At 44.3% G+C, this 21,461-nt stretch overlaps 1 protein-coding gene across 1 annotated transcript in view; it reads right to left on the bottom strand.

Annotated features, from left to right (window-relative positions):
- adamts12 (ADAM metallopeptidase with thrombospondin type 1 motif, 12) overlaps positions 1-18,604 on the bottom strand; it is a 41,194-nt gene extending 22,590 nt beyond the window's left edge. Inside the window, exons 1-2 of the mRNA XM_031829738.1 lie at positions 18,249-18,604; positions 17,658-18,019 (exon numbers count right to left, since the gene is read on the bottom strand). Of these exons, the coding sequence (XP_031685598.1) occupies positions 17,658-18,019; positions 18,249-18,366 (480 nt within the window). The 5' untranslated portion in view covers positions 18,367-18,604. The remainder of the gene's footprint in view (positions 1-17,657; positions 18,020-18,248) is intronic.
- Between the last annotated feature and the right edge of the window lie 2,857 nt (positions 18,605-21,461).

Raw genomic sequence — 21,461 nt, 5'->3', positions numbered from 1 at the left:
GAGAGGGAGGAGGGGTATGTTCTCCAAGAATGAGTCAAATAAGCTGAATGTTCTTCCCAGGAGTTCTGCTCTTCACTGTTCCTGATTCGTTTTGATCCTGTTCTATTCTAGATAAATTAGCAGCAAATCAAACCAGTGACCATTGGAGGGCAAACATTGCCATTCACTCATCCACTGAAATTACTGCTGTGCTGTTCTGCTCTAGGGAATCCTGCAGTCTACTGCATATCTCTATCTAGAAAATCTGCTGTTCTCTCCATACAAGTTGATGAAGTAGTCTCAGGAGAGTAGGGTTGGGCTTCTAGTTGCTGTGTGCTAAGTGTAAAACACTTAAAGGAAAACTCCACCCAAAAACTATATTTTGGTGTTTGTGTCATTTGTCCATTGCTGTCATAGTCCCAAAATGTTTTGCTTGTCAGAAATCAAGTTCTCAAGATATGCAACTTTCAAAAAAACAAAAAAATTCCCGTGTGATGCATATGCTGGGTCAATTAAGGTGCCACCAGTCGCCTGTGCTCCATATCTGTCTGGGTTATGGATTGGAGGCTGTTTCCTCTACATGTTTTCCTCAATCAGTTATGATTTCAGTCCCAAAAGACAAAACCAGGTGGATGGTTGCAGATCAGATCCTCCAGTAAGGAATGTAAGAGAGAGGCCCATTCCAACATTCAGCCTGACTCAGCAGTGATCTGCATATAGAATACAGATCCAGAGTCCCTGTGGGGATCAATGCATGTTCCTACCTGTAATCCTTAAACTACCGTCCACAAACTGACAAGGTGTCCTATTACACCAATAACATTCAACGACATAGAACATGAAAGGATGAACAAAAACATTTGTTCCTCATTCAAAGTGCATTTAATGTACTTTCAGAGAACCTAAGGAAACAAACACGGATATTGAGAACAAACAAACAAAGAGCTCTACTCAGAACGACCAAAACCAATTAGGACATAATCGGCTCACATTTTTTCAAAGGCCTTTGTGGTGCATTCTAAATGACCTAAATTCTGCCAACAGACCCAGCCTGCCTTCTCTATTTCCTCCTCCTCACCTGTGGGTATCTGAGAGGAAGTGTGTTTGAGTGTGAGGTGCCAGCCAGAGCGAGGGTAGGCTGTAATAACATAGGCCTCTCTGTGTGTGTGTGTGTGTGTGTGTGTGTGTGTGTGTGTGTGTGTGTGTGTGTGTGTGTGTGTGTGTGTGTGTGTGTGTGTGTGTGTGTGTGTGTGTGTGTGTGTGTGTGTGTGTTAAATACAGGAGCCATGTGGAACTGCTTTAGCTCTGTTTACTGCTTCTGCTGGACTTTGGATTGCAGGCCAAGAGGGCTTGGGGTAAGTTGCCTCCTGCCTGTTGTAACACAGAGTGAGTCTGTGGCCTTCCACTCCTTACTGGGACACATGGGGAGGGGAGGTGGGGACTGTGTGATGAGTGATCACACAACAGCTCACCATAATGATTCCAACTACAAACACAACCAGACCAAAAAATAACATTTTAAGAGTACTTTAATGACATCTGCTCTCTTTTGCACACATGCGGAAGATAACAAGTTGGACTACAGGCAGAGTCATTTTCAAGGTCTTGTCAAATTATTATGTGAGTGGCATCTTTACATGGCTTCAGAGGTATCATTATTTTCAATCAGTACAGCTTGAGGAGATATGCATTTCACAAAAGATAATGTACTGAAATAATGGCACTGAATGTTCAACTACTCATTCCTTGTAGTGCCTTGGGGAAACCAACTCCTCCATTGAAAAAGCATTGGGTTTGGTCTGACTGCAGCGCTTGAAAACAGAAACAAAGAAGAAATGGGTGCACTGTACCATCCAAACATTCCAACGTCCTGTGACATTATTATGGAATACAACTTGAGCATTTTATATGAGAACACCATCAACTGCTAGTCCTTTCACATCCTTGCACACCAAATCCAGCTCACCAGAGATAGTGCTGTACATTATCATGATTGGTAGTATTGTCTTTATCCTTTCTGTTTGGATGAGCCCATTTCACCTTATCTGGTCTTTATTTACTCTCCCAGGAGTGTGCTGGAATCAGAGGTTGCACGGTGTTCACTTGGTAACAGTAACCACGCTGTGGCTTATTGCATTCCAAAGGCATGCCCGCGTGCTGTCGCCTGGGCTTACTCCCACTCCATGGCAAGCTACAGATGTAGCATCTTAATTTGAGCCAGTTTGTTGCAGCAGGAAAATAATCCAAAGGCAACAGGAAATGTGAATGAATAAGTGGACTATAAATCATGGATATTTTTGTAGGGGTTGATACATTTTTCGTAAGGGAAGATCAAGCCGGAAATGTCAAAATGGAAATGACAAACTCCTCAAATGTACTACAAGTTAAAAATGTCCTACAACCGGGTAATCAAATGAAGATCCTACACCTGTACACATCAACACTCAAATCCAGGACAACCAATGAGTGAGAGAAAAACCAGGCCTTGTCCTACTGTTGGTCAAGGCAGGTTTATGGAGCTATTTTCTATGCAGTTGTGTTATGCGAACATAACGTAGGGTGATGTGTTATACCATGATGGAAGTGTTCACTATGACAACCATTGTAACGGCTGTTGGTGGACGAAGGTGAGGACCAAAGCGCAGCACGTGTTCATGTTTGTTTATTGACACTGAACACTAAATACAAAAATAACAAATGGAATAACCAAAATAGTCCTGAAAGGTGAAAAACACTAAACAGAAAATAACTACCCACAAAACCCATGTGGGAAGAAGCTACCTAAGTATGGTTCTCAATCAGAGACAACGATAGACAGCTGCCTCTGATTGAACAACAAAGAAATACAAAACATAGAAAATGAACATAGAATGCCCACCCTAGTCACACCCTGGCCTAACCAAAATAGAGAATAAAAGCCTCTCTATGGCCAGGGCGTGACAAACATGAAGTAAAAAATGTATACTCTTTAATATGTCTATACCTCACACATAGACAGATTTTCCTGATAAAACTTTGTTTCATTGTTTTCTTCCTTGAAATCAGTAGAGAAAAAATGTACATTGGAGCAAACGCGAGTTCCATTTTTGGTCCATCATTTCATACTTGGAAAGAGTGCCTCTACTGCCTCTGTGTCTCTGGAGTCAGTGATATGGCCTCTCCTGCAGCTTGGATCTGGCAGTGTTTCCCTCCCACAGCTGGCTGCCTGTGGTCTGGTCATTTACATTCCCTCCCTCCTTCCTGAGGAACACTACACTCTTAGAAAAAAAACTAAAAGGGTTTAGAACCTAAAAGGGTTCTTCGGCTGCCCCTTTAATGCAGCATTTCTCAACTGGTGGGTCGCGACCCAAAAGGTTTTCTGAGGGTGTCTGAGTAAAACAGAAAATTACAATAATTATGTAGAAATACTCCAGTCTGAACTTAAACGGCTTAAACCAGGTAGAACATGTGTAGAAATTATAATGAACATACATTTGTAAATAATTTAATCTCTGAACAATTTTACTTCAATCACTGTATTTTCAATACAGAGCTATTAGCAGCGCTATTTTGGTCAATTTTTTGGTCTCAAACTAGTACATTTATTAACATCCTTCATTAAGAATAGGGGCAAAAATGTATTATTGACAATGAAAGAGGTGGGAATGTTATTCCCTTGTCATACAATTGCTACAATTATTATCGATATATCATTAAAAATTGTTTTCCAGATGTTATTTTGCTGATTCCTTTTCGTGATGCGAATATTGGGTTGCAGCAGAGACAACCTGGTTCAATTTGGGTCACGAGGCAAAACCATTTGAGAACCACTGCTTCCGACTTCCGGCGCCGACAGAAATGGCCGCCTCGCTTCGCGTTCCTAGGAAACTATGCAGTTTTTTGTTTTTTTACGTGTTATTTCTTACATTAGTACCCCAGGTCATCTTAGGTTTCATTACATACAGTCGAGAAGAACTACTGAATATAAGATCAGCGTCAACTCACCATCAGTACGACCAAGAATATGTTTTTCGCGACGCGGATCCTGTGTTCTGCCTTACAAATAGTACAACGGAGCGGATCCTATGCAGCGACCCAAAAAAACGACTCCGAAAGAGAGGGAAACGAGGCGGTCTTCTGGTCAGACTCCGGAGACGGGCACACCGTGCACCACTCCCTAGCATTCTTCTTGCCAATGTCCAGTCTCTTGACAACAAGGTTGATGAAATCCGAGCAAGGGTAGCATTCCAGAGGGACATCAGAGACTGTAATGTTCTTTGCTTCACGGAAACGTGGCTCACCGGAGAGACGCTATCCGAAGTGGTGCAGCCAACGGGTTTCTCCACGCATCGCGCCGACAGAAACAAACATCTTTCTGGTAAGAAGAGGGGCGGGGGCGTATGCCTTATGGCCAACGTGACATGGTGTGATGAAAGAAACATACAGGAACTCAAATCCTTCTGTTCACCTGATTTAGAATTCCTCACAATCAATCTGAAAACAAGATTAGCCTTATATTTTATCAGCATATCGATTGCACAACCAGGGGTGGAAAGACCTTGGATCATTGTTACTCTAACTTCCGCGACGCATATAAGGCCCTGCCCCGCCCCCCTTTCGGAAAAGCTGACCACGACTCCATTTTGTTGATCCCTGCCTACAGACAGAAACTAAAACAAGAGGCTCCCACGCTGAGGTCTGTCCAACGCTGGTCCGACCAAGCTGACTCCACACTCCAAGACTGCTTCCATCACGTGGACTGGGAGATGTTTCGTATTGCGTCAGATAACAACATTGACGAATACACTGATTCGGTGTGCAAGTTCATTAGAACGTGCGTTGAAGATGTCGTTCCCATAGCAACGATTAAAACATTCCCTAACCAGAAACCGTGGATTGATGGCAGCATTCGTGTGAAACTGAAAGCGCGAACCACTGCTTTTAATCAGGGCAAGGTGTCTGGTAACATGACCGAATACAAACAGTGCAGCTATTCCCTCCGCAAGGCTATCAAACAAGCTAAGCGCCAGTACAGAGACAAAGTAGAATCTCAATTCAACGGCTCAGACACAAGAGGCATGTGGCAGGGTCTACAGTCAATCACGGACTACAGGAAGAAATCCAGCCCAGTCACGGACCAGGATGTCTTGCTCCCAGGCAGACTAAATAACTTTTTTGCCCGCTTTGAGGACAATACTGTGCCACTGACACGGCCTGCAACGAAAACATGCGGTCTCTCCTTCACTGCAGCCGAGGTGAGTAAGACATTTAAACGTGTTAACCCTCGCAAGGCTGCAGGCCCAGACGGCATCCCCAGCCGCGCCCTCAGAGCATGCGCAGACCAGCTGGCCGGTGTGTTTACGGACATATTCAATCAATCCCTATACCAGTCTGCTGTTCCCACATGCTTCAAGAGGGCCACCATTGTTCCTGTTCCCAAGAAAGCTAAGGTAACTGAGCTAAACGACTACCGCCCCGTAGCACTCACATCCGTCATCATGAAGTGCTTTGAGAGACTAGTCAAGGACCATATCACCTCCACCCTACCTGACACCCTAGACCCACTCCAATTTGCTTACCGCCCAAATAGGTCCACAGACGATGCAATCTCAACCACACTGCACACTGCCCTAACCCATCTGGACAAGAGGAATACCTATGTGAGAATGCTGTTCATCGACTACAGCTCGGCATTCAACACCATAGTACCCTCCAAGCTCGTCATCAAGCTCGAGACCCTGGGTCTCGACCCCGCCCTGTGCAACTGGGTACTGGACTTCCTGACGGGCCGCCCCCAGGTGGTGAGGGTAGGCAACAACATCTCCACCCCTCTGATCCTCAACACTGGGGCCCCACAAGGGTGCGTTCTGAGCCCTCTCCTGTACTCCCTGTTTACCCACGACTGCGTGGCCACGCACGCCTCCAACTCAATCATCAAGTTTGCGGATGACACAACAGTGGTAGGCTTGATTACCAACAACGACGAGACGGCCTACAGGGAGGAGGTGAGGGCCCTCGGAGTGTGGTGTCAGGAAAATAACCTCACACTCAACGTCAACAAAACTAAGGAGATGATTGTGGACTTCAGGAAACAGCAGAGGGAACACCCCCCTATCCACATCGATGGAACAGTAGTGGAGAGGGTAGCAAGTTTTAAGTTCCTTGGCATACACATCACAGACAAACTGAATTGGTCCACTCACACAGACAGCATCGTGAAGAAGGCGCAGCAGCGCCTCTTCAACCTCAGGAGGCTGAAGAAATTTGGCTTGTCACCAAAAGCACTCACAAACTTCTACAGATGCACAATCGAGAGCATCCTGGCGGGGTGTATCACCGCCTGGTATGGCAACTGCACCGCCCTCAACCGTAAGGCTATCCAGAGGGTAGTGAGGTCTGCACAACGCATCACCGGGGGCAAACTACCTGCCCTCCAGGACACCTACACCACCCGATGCTACAGGAAGGCCATAAAGATCATCAAGGACATCAACCACCCGAGCCACTGCCTGTTCACCCCGCTGTCATCCAGAAGGCGAGGTCAGTACAGGTGCATCAAAGCTGGGACCGAGAGACTGAAAAACAGCTTCTATCTCAAGGCCATCAGACTGTTAAACAGCCACCACTAACATTGAGTTGCTGCTGCCAACACACTGTCAATGACACTGACTCAACTCCAGCCACTTTAATAATGGGAATTGATGGGAAATTATGTAAATATATCACTAGCCACTTTAAACAATGCTACCTTATATAATGTTACTTACCCTACATTATTCATCTCATATGCATATGTATATACTGTACTCTATATCATCGACTGCATCCTTATGTAATACATGTATCACTAGCCACTTTAACTATGCCACTTTGTTTACATACTCATCTCATATGTTATACTGTACTCGATATCATCTACTGTATCTTGCCTATGCTGCTTTGTACCATCACTCATTCATATATCCTTATGTACATATTCCTTATCCCCTTACACTGTGTATAAGACAGTAGTTTTTTTGGAATTGTTAGTTAGATTACTTGTTCGTTATTACTGCATTGTCGGAACTAGAAGCACAAGCATTTCGCTACACTCGCATTAACATCTGCTAACCATGTGTATGTGACAAATAAAATTTGATTGGATTTGATTTGGATTTGCTTTAAATAACCCTTTTTGGTTCTACATGGAACCTAAAAGGGTTCCATCTGAAAGCAAAAAGGGTTATCCTAAGGGTACAGCTGCAGAACCCTTTTGGAACCCTTTCTTCTAGGAGTGTATAGTAGATTGGTCCTATGGTCATACACTGACCTCCTGCCTTACTGGGAGGATTAGTGCAATCAATGGTGGGTTGGGGGCCCCTCAGTTGTGGCTGAAGACTGGGTGTAGAAAATGACCAAAGTTTCACACACTATATTACTGGTCCAGTCGCGTAAAAAAAAGGTAACAAAATGACGTTTATGATCCGTTAGTCTGGACACTGTTAATGTTGTCGTTGTGCAGCTTTGGGTGAAGCTTTTACTGTACAGATGTATGATCTTAATTTGATCACCCTGTTGCAGGAGAACATTCAGAAATGTAAAACTTTTAGTGTGTTTGGGTTTCAAAAGGCTTTCTGAAGATTGTAATTTCCACTTTTTTTTTCCTTCATTGTCCTTTACGAATGTAATCAACCACTACAAAAACGTCCATTAATTATAATCCAGATAATAATTCAAATGTCCTCTTATTGCAGGATTATTTTAAGATCCTAGATACAGTACCAGTCAAAAGTTTGGACACACCTACTCATTCAAAGATTTTTCTTTATTTTTACTATTTTCCACATTGCAGAATAATTGTGAAGACCAAAACAAAACAAATCATAATATATTTTATAGACTGCACTTGAAGAAACTTGATTGACTGACCTTCATGTCTTAAAGTAATGATGGACTGTCATTTCTCTTTGCTCATTTGAGCTTTTCTTGACATAATATGGACTTGGTCTTTTACCAAATAGGGCTATCTTCTGTATACCACACCTACCTTTTCACAACACAACTGATTGGTTCAAACACATTAAGAAGGAAAGAAATTCCACAAACTAACTTTTCACAAGCCACACCTGTTAACTGAAATGCATTCCAGTTGACTACATGAAGCTGGGTGAGAGAATGCCAAGAGTGTGCAAAGCTGTCGTTAAGGCAAAGGTTGGCTACTTTGAAGAATCTAAAATCTATTTTGATTTGTTTAACACTTTTTTGGTTACTACTTGATTCCATATGTATTATTTCATAGTTTTAACGTCTTCACTATTATTCTGCAATGTAGAAAAAAGTAAAATAACATAAAGAACAACCTTTGAATGAGTAGGTGTGCCCAAACTGTTGACTGGTACTGTATGTACATTTTTCTTATAGCTTTTTTGCATGTGCACCCTGTCAGTCCACCAACAATACTGTCCCGTTGACCATTTTAGGGGGTAAGTAACTGCACCATCGAGAGCGTCCTGACAGGTTGCATCACTGCCTGGTATGGCAACTGCTCAGCCTCCGACTGCAAGGCACTACAGAGGGTAGTGAGTACGGCCCAGTACATCACTTTGGCCAAGCTTCCTGCCATTCAGGACCTACTAGGCGGTGTCAGAGGGAGGCCCTAAAAATGGTCAAAGACTAGTCATAGACTGTTCTCTCTGCTACCTCATTGCAAGCAGTACCAAGTCTAGGTCCAAGAGGCTTCTAAACAGCTTTTACCCCCAAGACTCCTGAACATCTAATCAAATGGCTACCCAGACTATTTGCATTGTCCCCCCCCCTCTTTTACGCTGCTGCTACTCTCTGTTATTATCTATGCGTAGTCACTTTAATAACTCTACCTCTACGTTAGCTCGGACAACACTTGCCAGTATTGCACAGCGCGATATCAACCCAGAGCATATCGGACTGCTTCTCTCTACCCTATCACCGGATTCCTGCAACCCGCCACACCCAATGTGGTACGGATCTGTTATTTTTATTCCTTATAACTGGAACTTCCATCAGGAGCAAGCCAGCTAACTAGCTCCTAGTTCTTGTTAGCCACGGCTAGCGGTCCTCGCCTTTTTTCCCCGAAATCAGCCAGCCTTAGCTCGGACAATCACCTGCCAGTCTGCACAGCACGATATCAACCAAGAGCATATCGGACTACTTCTCTCTACCATACCACTCTGGATCATTACACCGGATCATTACTCCGGATCATCGCAGCTAGCCAGCAGCAAATGAGTGGCTACTGTTAGCTAATGACTGTCCCGAAGCAGGCATCAGCTAGCCTCGAGCTAGGCCCATATATCAGCTAATTCTAGGGCTACAATACCTCCTTTACCAATTGGCCTGGACCCTTTATTGTCGACACGGAGCCCCGCCGATCCATCACAACTGGACTGCAAACGTGATGTGGTCTCAACAGGCTATTCTGTTACGATATCGCCACAGAACCATCTACTAGCCCCGGCCCACTAGCTTTTTCTGAACACTGTGTCCCCTACTCACCTAGCATAGTAGTGACTCCCGAACAGCATCCTGACTCACCTATTGCTACTCTTTTGACCCTATGATCACTCGGCTACACTGCTGATGCCCCCTGGACTGTTTCAATAACACAGTACCTCATTTTGTTAACCTGTCGGCCCCAGCATCTAACTCAGGTCCTGTATGTACCTAACTGATCCGCTCTGCCCATTTATCGCCATTTACCCGTTGTTGTCTTAGCTCTCCTGATCAACACCTGTGATTGCTATGCCTGTCTCTAATGTCACTGTAGAGCCCTCAGTCCTGCTCAAATTGTCTTAGATAGCTCTTTCGTCCCACCCCACACACCTGCGGAGACCTCACCTATGTTAAATCAAATCAAATCAAATTGTATTTGTCACATACACATGGTTAGCAGATGTTAATGCGAGTGTAGCGAACTGCTTGTGCTTCTAGTTCCGACAAGGCAGTAATAACCAACAAGTAATCTAACTAACAATTCCAAAACTACTGTCTTATACACACAAGTGTAAGGGGATAAAGAATATGTACATAAAGATATATGAATGAGTGATGGTACAGAGCGGCATAGGCAAGATGCAGTAGATGGTATCGAGTACAGTATATACATATGAGATGAGTATGTAAACAAAGTGGCATAGTTTAAAGTGGCTAGTGATACATGTATTACATAAAGATGCAGTAGATGATATAGAGTACAGTATATACGTATACATATGAGATTAATAATGTAGGGTATGTAAACATTATATTAGGTAGCATTGTTTAAAGTGGCTAGTGATATATTTTACATCATTTCCCATCAATTCCCATTATTAAAGTGGCTGGAGTTAATTGATGCCTCCAGAGATGAAACTTCTCTCATCGTCACACAACGCATAGGTTTACCTCCACTGTACTCACATCCTACCATACCCGTGTCTGTACGTTATGCCTTGAATCTATTCTACCACACCCAGAAATCTGTTCCTTATATTCACAACATTTTCCGTCAAGATAGAACTGCCAAAGGGGGTGGAGTTGCAATCTACTGCAGAGACAGCCTGCAGAATTCTGTCATGCTATCCAGGTCTGTGCCCAAACAGTTCGAGCTTATACTTTTAAAGATCCACCTCTCCAAAAATAAGGCTCTCACTGTTGCCACTGGTTTACAGACCCACCTCAGACCCCAGCTGTGACCTGGACACCACATTTGAATTAATTGCCCCCCATCTATCTTCAGAGTTTGTACTGTTAGGTGACCTAAACTGGGATATGCTTAATAACCCCGGCCGTCCTACAATCTAAACTAGATGCCCTCAATCTCACCCAAATTATCATGGAACCTACCAGGTACAACCCCAAATCCGTATATACGGGCACCCTCATAGATCATCCTGACCAACCTGCCCTCTAAATACACCTCTGCTGTCTTCAACCAGGATCTCAGCGATCACTACCTCATTGCCTGCATCGGTAATGGGTCAGCGGTCAAATGACCACCCCTCATCACTGTCAAACGCTCCCTTAAACACTTCAGCGAGCAGGCCTTTCTAATCGACCTGGCCCGTGTATCCTGGGAGGATATTGATCTCATCCCGTCAGTAGAGGATGCCTGGTTATTCTTTAAAAGTGTTTTCCTCACCATCTTAAATAAGCATGCCCCGTTTAAAAAATTTGAACCAGGAACAGATATAGCTCTTGGTTCACTCCAGACCGGACTGCCCTTGACCAGCACAAAAACATCCTGTGGAGTACTGCATTAGCATCGAATAGCCCCCGCGATATGCAACTTTTCAGGGAAGTTAGGAACCAATACACAAAGGCAGTTAGGAAAGCAAAGGATAGCTTTTTCAAACAGAAATTTGCATCCTGAGCACAAACTCCAAAAAGTTATGGGACACTGTAAAGTCCAAGGAGAATAAGAGCACCTCCTCCCAGCTGCCCACTGCATTGAGGCTAGGAAACACTGTCACCACCGATAAATCCATGATAATTTAGAACTTCAATAAGCTTTTTTTTTGCCAATGCTTTCTACCTGGCTACCCCAACCCCGGTCAACAGCTCTGCACCCCACACAGCAACTTGCCCAAGCCTCCCCATTCTCCTTCACCTAAATCCAGATAGCTGATGATCTGTCAGAGCTGCAAAATCTGGACCCCTACAAATCAACTGGGCCAGACAATCTGGACCCTCTCTTTCTAAAATTATCTGCCGCAATTGTTGCAACCCCTATTACTGGCCTGTTCAATCTCTCTTTCGTATCGTCTGAGATCCCCAAAGATTGGAAAGCTGCCACGGTCATCCCCCACCTCAAAGGGGGAGACACCCTAGACCCAAACTGCTACAGACCTATATCTATCCTACCCTGCCTTTCTAAGGTCTTCGAAAGCCAAGTTAACAAACAGATCACCAACCATTTCGAATCCCACCGTACCTTCTCTGCTATGCAATCTGGTTTCCGAGCTGGTCTCGCTCCTCAAGCCACGCTCAAGGTCCTAAACGATATCATAACCACCATCGATAAGAGACAATACTGTGCAGCCGTATTCATCGACCTGGCCAAGGCTTTCGACTCTGTCTATCACCGCATTCTTATCGGCAGACTCAACAGCCTTGTTTTCTCAAATGATTGCCTCGCCTGGTTCACCAACTACTTCTCTGATAGAGAAGTGTGTCAAATCGGAGGGCCTGTTGTTGACCTCTGGCAGTCTCTATGGGGGTGCCACAGAGTTCAATGCTCGGGCCGACTCTTTTCTCTGTATACATCAATGATGTCGCTCTTGCTGCTGGTGATTCTCTGATCCACCTCTACGCAGACGACACCATTCTGTATACCTCTGGCCCTTCTTTGGACACTGTGTTAACAAACCTCCCGACGAGCTTTAATGCCATACAACAGTCCTTCCGTGGCCTCCAACTGCTCTTAAATGCAAGTAAAACTAAATGCATGCTCTTCAACCGATCGCTGCCTGCACCTGCCCGCCCGTCCAGCATCACTACTCTGGACGGCTCTGACTTAGAATACGTGGACAACAACAAATATCTAGGTGTCTGGTTAGACTGTAAACTCTCTTTCCAGACTTACATTAAACATCTCCTATCCAAAAGTAAATCTAGAATCGGCTTCCTATTTCGCAACAAAGCACCCTTCACTCATGCTGCCAAACATACCCTCGTAAAACTGACCATCCTACCGATCCTTAGGCGATGTCATTTACAAAATAGCCTCCAACACTCCAAAAATTGGATGCAGTCTATCACAGTGCCATCCATTTTGTCACCAAAGTCCCATAAACTACCCAACACTGCGACCTGTATGCTCTCTTTGGCTGGCCCTCGCTTCATATTTGTCACCAAACCCACTGGCTCCAGGTCATCTATAAGTCTTTGCTAGGTAAAGCCCCGTCTTATCTCAGCTCACTAGTCACCATAGTAGCATCCACTCGTAGCACGCGCTCCAGCAGGTATATTTCACTGGTCACCCTCAAAGCCAATTCCTCCTTTGGCCGCCTTCCCTTCCAGTTCTCTGCTGCCAATGACTGGAACAAACTGCAAAAATCACTGAAGCTGGGGACTCATATCTCCCTCACTAACTTTAAGCATCAGTTGTCAGAGCAGCTTACTGATCATTGCACTTGTACATAGCCCATCTGTAAATAGCCCATCGAACTACCTCATTCCCATATGGTTGTTTTTTCTTTTCTTTCTCCTTTGCACCCCAGTATCTCTACTTGCAAATCGACTTCTGCACATCTATCACTCCAGTGTTTAATTGTTAAATTGTAATTATTTTGCCACTACGGCCTATTTATTGCCTTACCTCCCTAATCTTACCTCATTTGCACACATTGTATATAGACATTTATATTGTGTTATTGGCTGTTTGTTTATTCCATGTGTAACTCCGTGTTGTTGTTTGTGTCGCACTGCTTTGCTTTATCTTGGCCAGGTCGCAGTTGTAAATGAGAACTTAAGTTTGAGATGGGTAGGTCACAGTCCAAGAAACATTTAGGAACCATTAGATAACAAATGCATGGAGGTCTTTGCACACTCAATGTCTCTTTGCCCTAGCCGAAACGCATGCACTATCACAACAGCTGCTTACCCTCAAGGCCATGAATTTACACAGTTTGTCTCATTAAAAATGACTGCAAACCAAACACGATTGACTGAAAGTGAGACAAGACCTTGCAGGAAAGACATTCCTGATGTGACAGGAGAAAGGCCTTCCTCTTCCGGTCATTTTACAGAACAAAGTTAATCCTCCTCCAAATCCTCTACCAAAGTAAATCATCAGGTACAGAATGGAACTCTCTCCTTTGTCTCTTTCACTGTTGTCCAGCTATATTCCTTTGTCTCTCTCTGCTGTCCAGCTGTTTTCCTTTGTCTCTTTCACTGTTGTCCAGCTATATTCCTTTGTCTCTTTCACTGTTGTCCAGCTATATTCCTTTGTCTCTCTCCACTGTCCAGCTGGTTTCCATTGACTCGCTCTCTGTTGTCCAGCTATATTCCTTTGTCTCTCTCCACTGTCCAGCTGGTTTCCATTGACTCGCTCTCTGTTGTCCAGCTATATTCCTTTGTCTCTCTCCACTGTCCAGCTGGTTTCCATTGACTCGCTCTCTGTTGTCCAGCTATATTCCTTTGTCTCTCTCCACTGTCCAGCTGGTTTCCATTGACTCGCTCTCTGTTGTCCAGCTATATTCCTTTGTCTCTCTCCACTGTCCAGCTGGTTTCCATTGACTCGCTCTCTGTTGTCCAGCTATATTCCTTTGTCTCTCTCTCTCTGCTGTCCAGCTGTTTTCCTTTGTCTCTCTCTCTCTGTTGTCCAGCTGTTTTCCTTTGTCTCTCTCTCTCTGCTGTCCAGCTGTTTTCCTTTTCTCTCTCTGCTGTCCAGCTGTTTTCCTTTGTCTCTCTCTCTCTGCTGTTCAGCTGTTTTCCTTTTCTCTCTCTGCTGCCCAGCTGTTTTCCTTTGTCTCTCTCTCTCTGCTGTCCAGCTGTTATCCTTTGTCTCTCTCTGCTGTCCAGCTGTTTTCCTTTGTCTCTCTCTGCTGTGCAGCTGTTTTCCTTTGTCTCTCTCTGCTGTCCAGCTGTTATCCTTTGTCTCTCTCTGCTGTCCAGTTGTTTTCCTTTGTCTCTCTCTGCTGTGCAGCTGTTTTCCTTTGTCTCTCTCTGCTGTCCAGCTGTTTTCCTATGTCTCTCTCTGCTGTCCAGCTGTTTTCCTTTTCTCTCTCTGCTGTCCAGCTGTTTTCCTTTGTCTCTCTCTCTGCTGTCCATCTGTTATCCTTCATCTCTCTCTGCTGTCCATCTGTTATCCTTCATCTCTCTCTCTCTGCTGTCCATCTGTTATCCTTTGTCTCTCTCTCTGCTGTCCATCTGTTATCCTTCATCTCTCTCTGCTGTCCATCTGTTATCCTTCATCTCTCTCTGCTGTCCATCTGTTATCCTTCATCTCTCTCTCTCTGCTGTCCATCTGTTATCCTTCATCTCTCTCTGCTGTCCATCTGTTATCCTTCATCTCTCTCTGCTGTCCATCTGTTATCCTTCATCTCTCTCTCTGCTGTCCATCTGTTATCCTTTGTCTCTCTCTCTGCTGTCCATCTGTTATCCTTCATCTCTCTCTGCTGTCCATCTGTTATCCTTCATCTCTCTCTGCTGTCCATCTGTTATCCTTCATCTCTCTCTCTCTGCTGTCCATCTGTTATCCTTTGTCTCTCTCTCTGCTGTCCAGCTGTTATCCTTCATCTCTCTCTGCTGTCCATCTGTTATCCTTCATCTCTCTCTCTGCTGTCCATCTGTTATCCTTCATCTCTCTCTCTCTGCTGTCCATCTGTTATCCTTTGTCTCTCTCTCTGCTGTCCATCTGTTATCCTTCATCTCTCTCTGCTGTCCATCTGTTATTCTTCATCTCTCTCTGCTGTCCATCTGTTATCCTTCATCTCTCTCTCTCTGCTGTCCATCTGTTTTCCTTCGTCTCTCTCTCTGCTGTCCATCTGTTATCCTTCATCTCTCTCTGCTGTCCATCTGGTATCCTTCATCTCTCTCTGCTGTCCATCTGTTATCCTTCATCTCTCTCTCTCTGCTGTCCATCTGTTATCCTTCATCTCTCTCTCTCTGCTGTCCAGCTGTTATCCTTTGTCTCTCTCTCTCTGCTGTCCATCTGTTATCCTTTGTCTCTCTCTGCTGTTCAACTGTTTTCCTTTGTCTCTCTCTGCTGTCCAGCTGTTTTCCTTTGTCTCTCTCTGCTGTCCAGCTGTTTTCCTTTGTCTCTCTCTCTCTGCTGTCCAGCTGTTTTCCTTTGTCTCTCTCTGCTGTCCAGATATTTTGATTAGTCTCTCTCTGCTGTCCAGCAGTTTTCTGGTCAGCAGACAGAGAGCAAAGATCACAACTATCATTGTGATGAAAGTCAAAGTATTAATTTCCTTTGTTCTTATAAGAAACATTCAAGAATTCAAAAAAATACAGATGTCTTGTTTGTGTGTGTGACTCAAGTCTTATTTCAGTCTCTTTCTAAACAGTAGCCATAGAAGCCACATTCTCACTTACTGTCTGTGGTCAAACAAGAATAAATATAGCACTGTACAGAGAAAGAGACAGCGAGAGTGAGAGAGTGAGAGAGAGAGAGAGAGAGACAGAGACAGAGAGAGAGAGAGACAGAGAGAGACAGAGAGAGAGAGAGAGACAGAGAGACAGAGAGAGAGAGAGATAGAGAGAGAGAGAGACAGAGAGAGAGAGAGAGAGAGACAGAGAGAGAGAGAGAGACAGAGAGACAGAGAGACAGAGACAGAGACAGAGAGAGAGAAAGACAGAGACAGAGACAGAGACAGAGACAGAGAGAGAGAGAGAGAGAGAGAGAGAGAGCGAAAGAGTGAGAGCTGAGAGAGGGAGACAGAGAGTGGTAGAAGTAGGGTGAGCGGGGAGAGAGAGGGAAAGATTGTGCAAGGGAGACAGAGTCTCCCAGTATAGGCTGAGAGGAGGCAGCCGCAGTCATTTGTGGGCCATGGAGCTAAAGTATTTCTGCAAACTATCTCAGGAAATCTTTGAAGGCTGGACCAACAGACGGGGTACTGTCAGTCTAAAAGAGGGTTTGCTCAGCAGCCTGTGACCAGCCATACCACATATCAATTCCTCTTATGCTTCTCTTCTGTATATTTTAGTACTGGTCTGATGCCTCTCTCCTGTACATTTCAACGAAAGTTCTCCTGACTTTGGGGATGGTGTGGCTTCTAGGTGAATTGGAAATAGGGCAAGACATTACACAAACTAAATGCCCTATCTCAGCTAAATCAATGAAGCTAAATCAATGGAGCTAAATAAATATGTCATTCCTATTTTAGTTATCTGTACCTGCTTCTCAATGTGGTGGATTTGCCTTATAGTGAAACCTTATAGTGAAGCCTTATAGTGAAGCCTTATAGTGAAGCCTTATTGTGAAGCCTTATTGTGAAGCCTTATAGTAAAACATTATTGTGAAGCCTTATAGTGAAGCCTTATTGTGAAGGCTTATTGTGAAGCCTTATTATGAAGCCTTATAGCATAGCCTTATTGTGAAGCCGTATAGTGAAGCCTTATAGTGAAGCCTTGTTATGAAGCCTTATTGTGAAGCCTTATAGTGAAGCCTTATTGTGGAGCCTTATAGTGAAGCCTTATAGTGAAGCCTTATTGTGGAGCCTTATTGTGAAGCCTTATAGTGGAGCCTTATAGTGAAGCCTTATTGTGGAGCCTTATTGTGAAGCCTTATAGTGAAGCCTTATTGTGAAGCCTTATTGTGAAGCCTTATTGTGGAGCCTTATTGTGAAGCCTTATAGTGAAGCCTTATTGTGAAGCCTTATAGTGAAGCCTTATAGTGAAGCCTTATTGTGAAGCCTTATTATGAAGCCTTATAGTGAAGCCTTATTGTGAAGCCTTATTGTGGAGCCTTATTGTGAAGCCTTATAGTGAAGCCTTATTGTGAAGCCTTATAGTGAAGCCTTATTGTGAAGCCTTATTATGAAGACTTATAGTGAAGCCTTATTGTGAAACCTTATTGTGAAAACTTATATTGATCACTGACTCAAATAACTCCAAAAGCATAAAGATGGAGAAGGATTTCAGTGTCTTTTAACTACCTCACTTTGTGTTAAAATCAGAGTACATAATGAGCGATGACAAGGATTTCTGTCACATGCATGAATTAAATTTTAAATAAGGTTAGCATCCTGATTTCTTACCAAGCCTTCACAGGTGCTGATGGCGGCTGTCCCGCGCGCATTAGTAGAATCCGTCACCGTGCCGATCAGGTGGCACGCGTTCTCACCTGTGGTACGGTGCTCAGTCCGGTTCACACTCCCATTTCGCCTCTCCAGAATATAATCGTTCGACACCAAATATTTGTTGACTGTTAAATTGAAAACCAAATCACGACCCTTGAAGTTCACCTTATAATAAACGCGTTCCTCCAAAGGCCCCAAGTCTCGTTTATGCCGCCCATGCTTAAAGCGGTGTACCAGAGAGTGGGAGAGAAACTGTCCATCTCTGAAAATTTTGACTGGATGGACCACGGACACATCTGACTGGGACTGGAGAAAGCGACCTGAGGATAAAATTGAAAAGGAAGTTCAGTGGAATTATCAATAGCCTACAAGATAATTTCAAGATAATTCAATTAATAAAGATAATTTATTTAAAAAACTGACTTCCAACGCAAATTCATGCACTAAGCTTGCAATGGCTATAAAGAACTTTGTATGAACTTGCAACAATAAAATCGCAACATTGTTACAGTTATTATAGCCAAGTTGTAACAACGGAGACATACTGACCTGATTCTGCATCGGGAGAGAGGAGGCTGCCAGGCAGCGAGAACTCGGCATGGCTTGCTGCCAAAAACAAAACAGAATGTAGCAGAGAAAGAACCTGGCTCACCCGCGGACATTGCATATTTCATCTAACCAAAATCAAGAGATTTAAAAATATTCACAGGCATTGAAGTCCCAATTGTGCTTTATAGGTGGTCTAGCGACCTCTTCGTTCCATCAACGGCCAGCGTCATGGATGAGGAGGACAACTTTAGGCTGGTTACAGAACATTGTAAAAGTGTGAGAAGGGGAGAAAGCTGCAACTTTGCGTGGGAGGGGAGGAGTAATAGGCTAGTAGTGTCTCGTTTCTTGCCAGGAGCGAGAGGGGAGCGGTGTGGTGTGCAGCTGCAACGCAGTGGTAGATAACTCAAATGCTCGCTCACTCACCCCGTGTGCTTTTAGAGCAAACCAATGCAAACGCTATACTCTAAACCGTTTATTCAATATTCCAATTCAATTCGATGCCTAAGTAGGCCTAGAATTAGTAGGATAACCCTGTAAAATAGCTTCCTTTTTCATTTTCAGTATACCTTGCGGTCAAGTCTCTGCAGGGTTGAATTTGAGGGCTACTCCTACTACTTTTTAAGAGCCAAAGTGGTGTTTCATATGCACATTGAGTGGTGTGAGTAAAGAACGTGTCCCCTCAAGACCATTAAAAAAGATGGACTAGAAATTGAAGATTTGACTTGATTTGCCTGGAAATTACTTTTTGTCTTGACTCTTTGGTGATTTAAGATACATTGTGAATGAATTAAACCTATTTACCTATCCATCTATTGAAGTGATTGTTTTATGAATGAAAACCGCATGTCTCTCAGTCATAACCTGACCTACTGTTGGGGCCAGGGTCTGGTATTTAAAAAAAAAACTTAACCTTTATTTAAATAGGCAAGTCAGTTAAGAAGAAATTATTATTTACAATGACGACATACAGCGGCCAAACCTGGACGACACTGGGCGACTTGTTGGCCACCCTATGGGACTCCCAAACACAACCAGTTGTGATACAGCCTGGATTTGAACCAAGGTGTCTGTAGTGACACCTCAAGCACTGAGATTCAGTGCCTTAGACCACTGCACCACTCTGGAGACCACACCACTCAGATCAGACCCAGGCACAGGCACAGATCAGACACAGATCAGACCCAGGCACAGATCAGACACAGGCACAGATCAGACCCAGGCACAGATCAGACCCAGGCACAGATCAGACACAGGCACAGATCAGACCCAGGCTCAGACCTAGGCCTATAGCCATACCCAGGCCTAGATCCAGACCTAGACCTAGACCCAGACACAGATCAGACCCAGACCCAGACCTAGACCCAGGCCTAGACCCAGACCTAGACCCAGGCACAGACCCAGACTCAGACCCAGCATACTCATCTGTCTGGGGGGCCACATACAGAGATGAGAGTGAGGAGCCTTGTTTCATGTTAAATAACTGAGGTCTGGAGGACCTACACACACAGACACACACACAGACGCACACACACACACACACACACACACACACACACACACACACACACACACACACACACACACACACACACACACACACACACACACACACACACACACACACACACAATAACAATTCTCAGTGAACCAGCAGGGTTTTGGGAGGCAGTGGGGGACAGAGTGAATGATGGGATGAGGGAGAGGGAGGGAGAGAGAGAGGGGGGAGAGAGGTAGAGGGAGGATAGGGAGGTATGGACTGAATGAGTGATTGAATAAATTAGGAATGATTGATTTGATATTTGAGAGGGTGAGTGAGAGAGAGACAAACAGAGAGAGAGAGAGTGAGAGAGTGGGGGGGAGAGGGAGTTGATAGACGGATTCATTAGATAAAAGATGAATGGAGGTTTGAGGAAAACCCTGTTCTCAGGAAGTTTCACATAGATTTTCTAGAGAACGTGGATCATGTTGTAGCCCTCTGGACACACACACACTTCTCAGTAAACCTGTGGGATTTTCCAGCCAACTCAGAATCATGCTCACAGTATTTAAAAATCAGTTCTTATCCCAAAGCAATAAATCTAAATACAGTGTATTCAGAAAGTGTTCAGACCCCTTTACTTTTTACACATTTTGTTACGTTACAGCCTTATTCTAAGATGGATTAAATATGTTTTATCCCCTCATCAATCTACACACAATTCCCCATAATGACAAAGAAAAAATAGGTTTAATAATTTAGCAAATTTATAAAAATATAAAACGGAAATATCACTGTTACATAAGTATTCAGACCCTTTACTCAGTACTTTGTTGAAGCACCTTTGGCAGTGATTACAGCCTCAAATCTTCTTAGGTATGAATCTACAAGCTTGACACACTTGTATTTGGGGAGTTTCTCCCATTCTTCTCTGCAGATCCTCTCAAGCTCTGTCAGGTTGGATGGGGAGCGTCGCTGCACAGCTATTTTCAGGTCTCTCCAGAGATGTTTGATCGGGTTCAAGGCCAGGCCACTCAAGGACATTCAGAGATTTGTCTTGAAAACACTCCTGTCTTGGCTGAGTGCTTAGGGCCATCAAACTTTTGACCCATTCTGAGGTCCTGAGCGCTCCGGAGTAGGTTTTCATCAAGGATCTCTCTGTACTTTGCTCCGTTCATCTTTCCCTCGATTCTGACTGGTCTCCCAGTCCCTGAAGCTGAAAAAAGTCCCCACAGCATGATGCTGCCATCACCATGCTTCACCGTAGGGATGGTGCCAGGTTTCCTAAAGACGTGATGCTTGGCATTCAGGCCAAAGAGTTCAATCTTGGTTTCATCAGACCAGAGAATCTTGTTTCTCATGGTTTGAGTCCTTTAGGTGCCTTTTGGCAAACTCCAAGCAGGCTGTCATGTACCTTTAACCAAGGAGTGGCTTCCGTCTGGCTACTCTACCATATAGGCCTGATTGGTGGAGTGCTGTAGAGATGGTTGTCCTTCTGGAAGATTCTTCCATCTCCACAGAGGAACTCTGGAGCTCTGTCAGAGTGACAGGCCCTTCTCCCCCGATTGCTCAGGCGGCCAACACTAGGAAGAGTCTTGGTGGTTCCAAACTTCCATTTAAGAATGATGGAAGCCACTGTGTTCTTGTAGACCTTCAATGCTGCAGAAATGTTTTGGTACCCTTCCCCAGATGTGTACCTCTACACAATCCTGTCTTGGAGCTCTACGGACAATTAG

The sequence above is a fragment of the Oncorhynchus kisutch genome, linkage group LG8, assembly GCF_002021735.2.
Source record: "Oncorhynchus kisutch isolate 150728-3 linkage group LG8, Okis_V2, whole genome shotgun sequence".
In the NCBI taxonomy this organism is placed as follows: domain Eukaryota; kingdom Metazoa; phylum Chordata; class Actinopteri; order Salmoniformes; family Salmonidae; genus Oncorhynchus; species Oncorhynchus kisutch.
Note: the sequence above shows the minus strand (reverse complement) of the source record. Positions and strands in the feature narration are given on the sequence as shown.